At 54.3% G+C, this 9,224-nt stretch overlaps 1 protein-coding gene across 2 annotated transcripts in view; it reads right to left on the bottom strand.

The window, feature by feature from the left end:
- Window positions 1-8,805, bottom strand: part of Hs1bp3 (HCLS1 binding protein 3) — a 31,280-nt gene extending 22,475 nt beyond the window's left edge. For both annotated transcript variants that reach the window (XM_021202351.2, XM_029541141.1), the window contains exons 1-3: window positions 8,739-8,805; window positions 4,121-4,286; window positions 288-495 (exon numbers count right to left, since the gene is read on the bottom strand). In XM_021202351.2, coding sequence (XP_021058010.1) covers window positions 288-495; window positions 4,121-4,286; window positions 8,739-8,770 — 406 coding nt within the window. In that variant the 5' untranslated portion in view covers window positions 8,771-8,805. The remainder of the gene's footprint in view (window positions 1-287; window positions 496-4,120; window positions 4,287-8,738) is intronic.
- Window positions 8,806-9,224: the final 419 nt, after the last annotated feature.

Raw genomic sequence — 9,224 nt, 5'->3', positions numbered from 1 at the left:
GGGGGGGGAGAGGGGGGGCAGAGGGATCTATGTACACGTAGCAAGTGTCTACGTGCCGGGAGATACACATCAAGGATGGCCAGGAAGGCCATGGTGATGTCACTCTGTGGGCTGGGTCTTCCACTCACCATTCAGCCCAGGGGGTTATCGAGGCCCAACTCCCTAAACATCCTCGCTAAAGTTCGCAGGCCGTGGAGGGTGGCAACGGGGCCTCCCACTGAGTCACAGTGGTGAGGTGGGTTCTGGGATGCAGAGACCTCACCGACATGGGACAAAGCCTTGGGTACCTAAGAATTCTAGCAGCTCTGGGCTGCCTGCCAACTGGGCATCCTTGGAGACACAGCGGAGGATCTCGTCAAACATGGCTCGCCTCTCCCGGATGTCAGACTCCCCGACAAACAGGACCTTCCTAGGCAGCGGGGGCAGGCTGGCTGCCGGGTAACGACTGTACAGTTTCTGGTAAAACTCCTCGATTTCGCTGTATTTTTTGGAGACCTGGAATGAGAGGAGCACGGGGTTTCCTGAGAGAAGAACCAAGGGTGACCAGATATGCGCCTGAAGCAGGCCTGCCTGCTGGCCCTCTACACCCCTCCCAGCCTCAGTCTCTTCCCCAGGGACATCTTAGAGTCCGAAAGGAAGGATACAACAGTGGAGTGATTTAAGATACCCCTGCAGGATCACGTAAAGGACACAGGGACCTGAACCTGGCCTCTGCCTATTCTGGGCTTTCCGAACCTGAGTAGAGTGAGTCTGGCACCTTACCGGTGCCAGGCCATCTTGTGACAGCACTGTGTGACCTTTCCCCAGCACAGGACAGGTAGGGCCTGCCTGACAGAGCTGAGTAAGGTGATCAGGGGTCAATGGTGCACAGGGTTCTGGGTGAAGCAGGCCACAGCTCCTGCTGCTGCCACCAAGTGGTCCTAGGTGTCCCTTGCATCTCCGAAGGTGGTACTCGGCTTACTGTAGATCACAGGACAGCTGCTCCGATGGATGGAATCTGCCTCCCCTACCTCCCCACAGCTCTGTGAGCATGCATTTGTCCACACAGAAATCCCCAGCTGGCTCTGGACCCCGTGCGGCAGGCAGCCACAGCCCCATGGGTTTGGTGGTGCCATTGCCGGGACCTGTACAGTCTGTATGTGCTCAAACAAAAGTTACTTGCCTCACTCATGCCACAACCTTCAGCAACACCCTCCATTTATCTCAGCCCTGAACTCCTTGGTGGTTCCCTGGAGGCCAGGCCCATACCCCCAGGAAATAGGTGGCAACGTTAAGGATGAAGGCATGGATGACCCGCCTACTCCTCCAGGCCTGGCTGCACCACCTCGAGGATGTATGCTAGTGTGTGGCCAGACTGTGGCTGTCCCCATCATTTGGGGGGGGGGGCTCAGAAAGGCATGGTGGTTTCCTTGTGGGCCACATCTCAATAACCAACACACCACCCAGTGTTAAGGCCTTAGACCCCAGGAGATGGTTCTATAGTGGCAGTGGGGGTGAACCCCAGAAACCTCCAAGTGGGGGGATCCCCTGGGATAGGTAGCCGCTGTCCATAGTTGAGCACAAGAGCCTGGTTCTGGAACTTTCCTGGAAAGACCTCCCAGGGAAAGGGTAGGGAGGATCCCTGGTGAGCGGGCTGGTTGCTCAGGCTGCAGTTGTGGGGATCGGACAGCTGCAGCTTGGTCACAGCGAGGGACGAGCACCCCCTGCTGGCCCAACTGCTCCAGGCAGGCTCAGGCCACAGTCCCACAAGCCAGGCCCTGTGAGGGGCAGGGAGGGAGCTTTAAGCCCAGGCTCCTGGCACCATCCAGGGCTCTCATCCACTTGTGTGCTAGCCAGAACATCAGGAAGCCACCAGCAAACATGGCAAGGACAACAGGGAACTAAGTGGGGACACAGAAGGACCCAGTGGCTCTGTGTGGCAGGCAGTGCGGAGCACTGGGCCAGCAACGACGCTGCCTCTGTCCTCTGATACACACACACACACACACATGCACGTCTGTGAGGTGAGATAGGCAGGGTGTCTGCCAGACCTCAGACATAGTGTTCCTGTCTGGGGTGGGGGCTGGCTTCATTTCATGGCTAGCAACTAAATGCTTACTTCTATTAAAAAGTATATATCCCTCTAAAACATAGACACAAAATGCTCGCTAATTCTTTTAGCTACCTCATCCAATTCTAGGGGGACCGCAGACCTAGCAGCATAACTCTGGCCTATACCCTTAGATACCACTGTGTGTGTGTGTGTGTGTGTGTGTGTGTGTGTGTGTGTGTATGTGAAAGCAAATGAGTTTCCCTTTGCTCTCTCAGGTTTGTGAGGCCCCAGCATGTATATGGACACCCACACACCGTACACGCCCCAACATGCTTTCCACAGGGCGTGGGCATCACTGTTTAGGACCACGCAGCACTAATGTGGCATGTGGCAGTGTGACAGGTGACCTTTCATTCACCCAGCCTTCTGTGCAGGACAGAACAGGCTGCCCTGGACCCCAAGGACTCCCAGGATGCTGCCTCTCTCCCTCAGGCCCCAGAATCACTGGGTGTACCTGAGCTCAGGTTAGACCACCAGGGGTCCCTCAGAGAAGATCCACGCTAGAACACAGCGGACTCAATCAAGAGTTGGTCTAAGGAGCAATCAGACGAAAAACAGCACTGGGGGAGTGACTTGTGATATATATTCTTTACTTTCCTTTTCTCTGAGCCACCTGGAGGTGCTGAACCAACCCGCCGCAGCCGCTCCCCTGTGGTACTAAAGGACTTTGGTTCAGTTTGAGGCCCTCCTTTCCTTCTCACGAGGTCTGGATCCCCTCCATAAGAGGCCAAAGGGAGCCGGGCGTGGTGGCGCATGCCTTTAATCCCAGCACTCGGGAGGCAGAGGCAGGCGGATTTCTGAGTTCGAGGCCAGCCTGGTCTACAAAGTGAGTTCCAGGACAGCCAGGGCTACACAGAGAAACCCTGTCTCGGGAAAAAAAAAAAAAAAAGGCCAAAGGGTAGCTAAATGTGTGAACCCACTACGCCTTTTAGTTGAAATTCTCTGTTCCCTTCGCTTCCTTGCCTTCAGTCTCCCAGCCTTCCCTTCTGTCTTGCTGGCCGCCCCAGCTGCCGTCGTTGGCCTGACTGGTGTTTCAGGACTTCATCCCAGCATTCCTCCCGGCCCTCCACCTCCGCTCTCTGGGTAGCTTCACCCACTCCCAGCTCTTAACAGGGCCTCAAAGCTGATATCTAAGTACCTAGGACTCAGGCCTGACCCACTCCTATGCTGGGCTTCCCGTGCCGGCCCAGTGGGCGGGCACTGCATGCTCACCACAGCCTCTGACGTGCTCCTGGCCAGTGTGGCTGACCTTGGCCATCTGCGCACTGTAAGCATCTCATTCTCTCCCTGTCGCTTAGCCTGCTGTTTCTGCTGGCTCCCAGCATGGAGGCTTACTATGGTATCCTCAGAACCAGGCGTCTCTTGGCCCCAGTGCTGTCACTAAATGCTCTGGTTAAAGACAGGCAGGACTGTCACTTCCCTGCTTAAAACTACACGGCCACAAGACACGTCCAGCTTCAACCTGAATCCTGCAAGTCATCTACCCTCGTCTCCTCCCATGCCACCCCAACCCATGCCCTCTTTCTGGGACAGTCTTCCCACCTTTCCTGTTGCTTAACATCATCTATTCTCTTGAGATAGGGCTTCTCTGTGTAGCCCTGGCTGTCCCGAAACTCTGTAGACCAGGCTAGCCCTGAACTCAAGAGCTCCGCCTCCCTCTGACTCCTGAGTGCTGTAATTAAGGTGTGCACCACCACCATCCAGCACTACTATACATCTACTCTTTAAACCATCGTCCTCCCTTCGCCTCTTCCAAGATGTTACCAGCATCTTCTCTTCAAGGTGCATTCATTGTTCCTTCTACACCTTCCCATGCTCCCAGGTGTCTCTGTCACCTTTGATGCCTCTTTACAAGTCTGCCTTGCTGTGGACTCTAGGCACAGGTCTACTCTGGCATTCCTGTCATCCCACACAGTCTAGCACTGCAGACCTTGGACCCACGTGGTATAGAGAAGTGTCATTCCTCTGAGGGGCAGACATACCTGCCTGGGCACCCTCAGAGCACCATGGCTAGGGTCCCTTGCTCACCAAGAACTGGACGACATCTTCGGGCCGGTGCTTGGCTGACTTGAACACAGCCAACCGGGTCACCACCAGGATCTGGTATTCCACATGGCCGGACATCATCTTACCCCGAACCTCCTGGTGCTGTGGGACAGTCAGGTCGAGGCCTGTGTGCGCATTCTGAACTTGCCTGTAGAGCAAAGGAAGGCAGGTCAGGATCAAGTGCGAGTTAGCAGGCTTTGCCAATGAGGTGCAGGCAGGAGGTCAGTGGGGCCCAGTCTCCAGGTGCTGGGTCATTCAGCTATGTGTCCTTGTCAGTCTGTCCTTACATTCTGAGGGGCTAGGGGTATGTAGACCAAGAGAGGAGCCTGAGTCTGTAAAGACAGAGCAGGACTGAAGCCCTCTAGGCAATCTGGACAGACGTACTTCCTCAGCTCTGAAGGAAGCAAGGTTCAATAGGCCGATGCTCCCATCTGCCTTTAACCAGAGCATTTAGTGGCGGCTTGGGATGACATCTGAGGCTGCAGAGAAATGGTGGCTTCCTCCTCTGGATACCCTTAGGGGACAGATATCTGTGCTTGAGTACAGTCAGAGCATTCTCCCTGGGCTGCAAGGATTTACTGGCTAAACCGTTTTCTCTCGGAGAGCTATGAGGACCTACCAGAGCCCACAGAGTGGTTTTTTTTTTTTAAACTTATTTTATGTGTGTGAGTACACTGTCGACCTCTTCATGCATACCAGAAGAGGGCATCAGATCCCATTACAGATGGTTGTGAGCCACCGTGTGTTTGCTAGGAATTGAACTCAGGACCTCTGGAAGAGCAGTCGGTGTTCTTAACAGCAGAGCCATCTCTCTAGTCCCCCCCCCATGCCCCCTTTTCCCATGGAGTGTTTTTGATGCAATACAACACACACACACACACACACACACACACACACACACCACACACACACACACACAGGCCTGAGAACAAGGCTGTCACACTGGGACAGCATACTAAAAGCATGAAATAGGTAGTGTGTGTGTGTGTGTGTGTGTCCAGTGACTGTACAGACTTGTACACACAGGGAATACTTGCATCCCAAGCATGAATCCCTCTGCCAGCTTGAGCTGGCTGCCTGTGGAGGAGCATCACAAAGGCATCTACAGCAGACACATGCTGCAAGATGAGTTACACTACACCAGGCCACTTCTCTTTTTTACATTTTATTTTGTGTAGAGGAGCTTTGTCTGCATGTATGCACTCTTCTCAGAGACCAGAAGAGGACATTGAATCCTCAGGAACTGGAGTTACAGACAGCTGTGAGCTGCCATGTGGGTACTGGGAGTTGAACTCAGGTCCTCTGGAAGAACAGTCAGTGCTCTTAATCCCTGAGCCCAGAGCCAGGCCACCACTTCTTAACCAATGGCCAAATGAGAGTGTTCTCTGTCTGAGGCTGAATTAAGTTTTCAGCATCCAGGGTCTGGAGTGGGTAGACTGTCACAAGGACAAGACGGGGCACGGGAGCAGAGGCCAAGGTATGGAGAAAGCAGCTGGCACTCCCAGCAGGTGCCTATTCGGAATTACTTCAACTGCTCGGTCCCACCTAACAGATAGGAACAAAGGGCCCAACAGGAAGTAGCTTATCTTTGCTGTCAGAGTTTCCAGGAGCAATCTCAGGCAGCCTTGGCTAGCTGTGATAGGGAAATGAGGCACTTTTCTTTAGACTTGTCCAGGGCAAAGAAGCTGAGGTACTGGGCAGTGATAACAAGGAAGGCTGTTCACCCTGAATGGTAGAAGATGGCAGAGGGTTGTCAAGCCCCACTTGGAACCTCCCAAGGAGGTTTCCCACAGACAACCACACCAGGAACGGAACTCATATCCCATCCCTGTCCTTAGAGCCCTTGTGTCGGCTCTACCATCTAAGTGTACTGTACAGGAATCTCTACATCTCCAGCTGGCTCCCTTGTATTCATGTCTAGGGTTCAGCTTACTTTAAAAAGCCCTGCTCATCAGTTCCTTCGCTCCTGTGCCTAGACACAATTATATTCCCTTATCCCTCCTGGATCAGCACAATTATGCCTCCCCGTCCTTCCCTAAGACTCCTGACTTTTAGGCAAGAGCAGTAAGCCTGGGAACACCGCCTCATCCAGACACAGAGTTTGCAAGAAGTGGTCCCCAGACAGTGGAAGCATCCCCCTGGAACGTGCAAGAAAGATACACTTGGGTCACTCAACCAGAAGCCTGAGAGCATAATATCTCAAGCGTTGCACGCTATCTTATTTCAGCTACAATTGTTCAACTCGGCCTTTAGACACACAAGGAGAGCAGCTACAGCCAACCCCTGCCCCGTCTGGGTGTGTCCTTGTACAACAGGAATCACGAAAGCAAGCGGTTGGTAGGTAGGATATGCTCACAGGCACAGTATACTCACCTATGTCCTAAACCAAGCAGCTCATTCGTGATGTGGCTACAGATCTCTTATGCATCCTATTAACTTTATCCCCAAGGCTCAGCCTGATCCAGGTCACACTGCCCTCCAATGACCTCACCCAGACTCAAGGCCTTCCATGGCATCCAGAGCCAAGGGCGGCCCAATTCCTACCCGTGGTCCAGACTCTTCCCTCTAAACCATCCCGCCTCTTGCTTACCTAGCATCTCCATTTGACCGTCAATCATGCTTTAAAACAAACCCATCTGATCAAATGCCGATTCCCTGGTTCCACCCGCTCCCCATCCCAGGAAGCAGTAAGCTCAGGACAGTATAGCCCTTCAGCTGATATTCATACACTGTCTTCCTCCCCTTCCCCCACAACCTTACCATCCGCAGACCCCAAAGTTCATCATTCAGAATACACAGAGAACCTAAACAGACCTCAGCCCCTCTTCCCTCCCTTCCGTGCGGCCACTCCGCCACTGTCCACATGGATTCCGGCTGGTGCCTGCAGGACATGGGTGCAGCGGCCGCAGGTTCTCTGTCCCCCTGCTCCCATGGCCAGGCTGCCTATGTTTCCCACAGCACTCAGAATGAACCCTCATGGCCTTTCTCCATTGCAGGCCACCTCACACCCTCCATGCTCCCGCCACATCAGCATACTGGCCATTAGACCATGGCTTTCTCTTTCCTGCTGAGCACACACTGTAAGCTCTCCTTCCTATAGCCCTTCCCACTGTGAGACTTCTCAAGAGCTTGTTCACCTGCCATCTCTCCTAAAGAGATCCCTTGACCACGTCGTATAAAACTCATGTCTGTCACCTGACCTCCCTCCCCATCATTCAGCTTCCTTCTCAGCATTTACTACCTTCGACATAGCTTACGTTTTTCCCCACTGCCCACCCGTTCCCTCCAAAGTCTCACTACTGTATCCTAGAACCTGGACCGGTGTCTAGCATAGAAGGGATCCCCGAGAAAACACCTGCTGGGTGGAGACTGCATGAAGCCCGGAGATGCCGCGCAGGAGGAGGCTGGAAACGCCATCTGATTCTGGGTTCAGGGCCACGTCAGTGCTTGCTTAGGTGGCCGTCCTCCTCAAAGGCAAGCTTCTTGGGTTTGCTGTGACTATCAGAATGGTGGACAGGGCACGACTCGTCCACCCTCGCCATCAGCAGCACACTATACCTGCTAACACCCGTGGGCACGCTAGCACCAAGGGAAGCCACCACTACCCTAGGCACAGCACCAAACTCACAGTCAGGGATCTGGTTGGTGTGGCCCACAGGGACATTTACTGCTCCTGTACTCCTAACTTTTTAGATGGAACCTTTCTCTACAGGAAGGGAAACTGAGGCTCTGTGAAAGGGAACAACTCACAGGGTCATAGGAACATCTCTTTTAATGGGGATGTGGCCTGCGGCCTCACCACACAGAGGAGAGCAAGCAGCTTTCAAGATCAGGGCTTATGTACGGAACCATACTTTTCTAACCAGGGAGCTGGGAGTACAACTGAACTTGTGTTGGGTAAGCCTCCGTTTGCCCATCTTGGCTAGAGTTTGTATATGGGGAATAAAGGCAGAGTATACGAATATCCTTAAAGTTCATCATTTCAGAATTACCTAAAAGTCGAGGAAAGAGTAGGGCATCCACCCTGCCCACAAGCCTTTCCAAGCCTCGCCCTAGCTGTGAGTATGGCCCTGGGTGGATGCGCACTGCTCTGACCCCCTTGAGGAAGCTCCTGCGCTCTCTCCAAGCAACAACTGCCAGGGTCTTAGTTCTGCGTAGTTGGGGTCCAACAGCAGCAGTGTGTTGCCCTGGCAACTGAACTTAACACGTCCCCTCACGCAGCACCAGTCATTTTGGTGCGGGTACCACCTGCAGGGACACCTTGTTTTATTCACCTCGTACCTGGTGCTTAGCACCGAGCTATTCACACAGCTAGCGCAGAAAGGTTTGGGGGACCGGAAGAAATGACCCCCGCACCCCCCGCCAAGTACGCAGGGACAGGAAGCTGGGCCCTGTTCCAGCCAGCGCGATCTCGCCAATCCCAGGCTTTCCTGGAGTCTTGGGTGAGTGCTTAATCCTTTAGGGGGCCTCAGTTTCCTTGTCTGTAAATCGGGGAGTCTTGACAGCGCGCCAACGCGCCAGCACGATAGTGTGCGGTGCAGCGGGATAAACCGTCAGCTGCTGGGACGTCTGGATCGTGCATGTTGGGGGTCTGGCTCACCTGGAGGTGACGAGCACCGCCGGGGACTGCATGTCGGCTGCGGGCTGGCGGACGGTCACGGGATCTGGCGTCCTGGGCGTCGCTGCGTCCCCGCCCCGCCCCGCTCCACCGCTGCGCCACCTCCCCAGCCCTTGCCCGCCCCCTGGTGGCAGCGGCTGTGCACATCGCAGTGTCTGTGGCCTCGGAGTTGAGAGGGGTTTGTGCTGCTCATCCCTCCCTAGGTCCCCCATAGCCACCTCTTAAGCCTGGCACCTCATGCCATTTAATCCTAGTACTGGCTTAACCTCTAAGGCTACAGGAATCCAGCCGCTAGTTTTCACTTATGCAGCCAATCACTCAGTCAACAGGAGTCTTCCCCTTTGGGACTTTGTCCCTTCAGGCTTGTGGCCTGTCACTGAATACAACAGACCTCTCTTTGGGGCTCTTCTCCTAAGGTTTCCTGTCCCCTCCACCCCCTTCTCTCCTCACCCCTTTCCCCTCTCTCCC

Source organism: Mus pahari, chromosome 7, assembly GCF_900095145.1.
Source record: "Mus pahari chromosome 7, PAHARI_EIJ_v1.1, whole genome shotgun sequence".
Classification (NCBI taxonomy): domain Eukaryota; kingdom Metazoa; phylum Chordata; class Mammalia; order Rodentia; family Muridae; genus Mus; species Mus pahari.
Note: the sequence above shows the minus strand (reverse complement) of the source record. Positions and strands in the feature narration are given on the sequence as shown.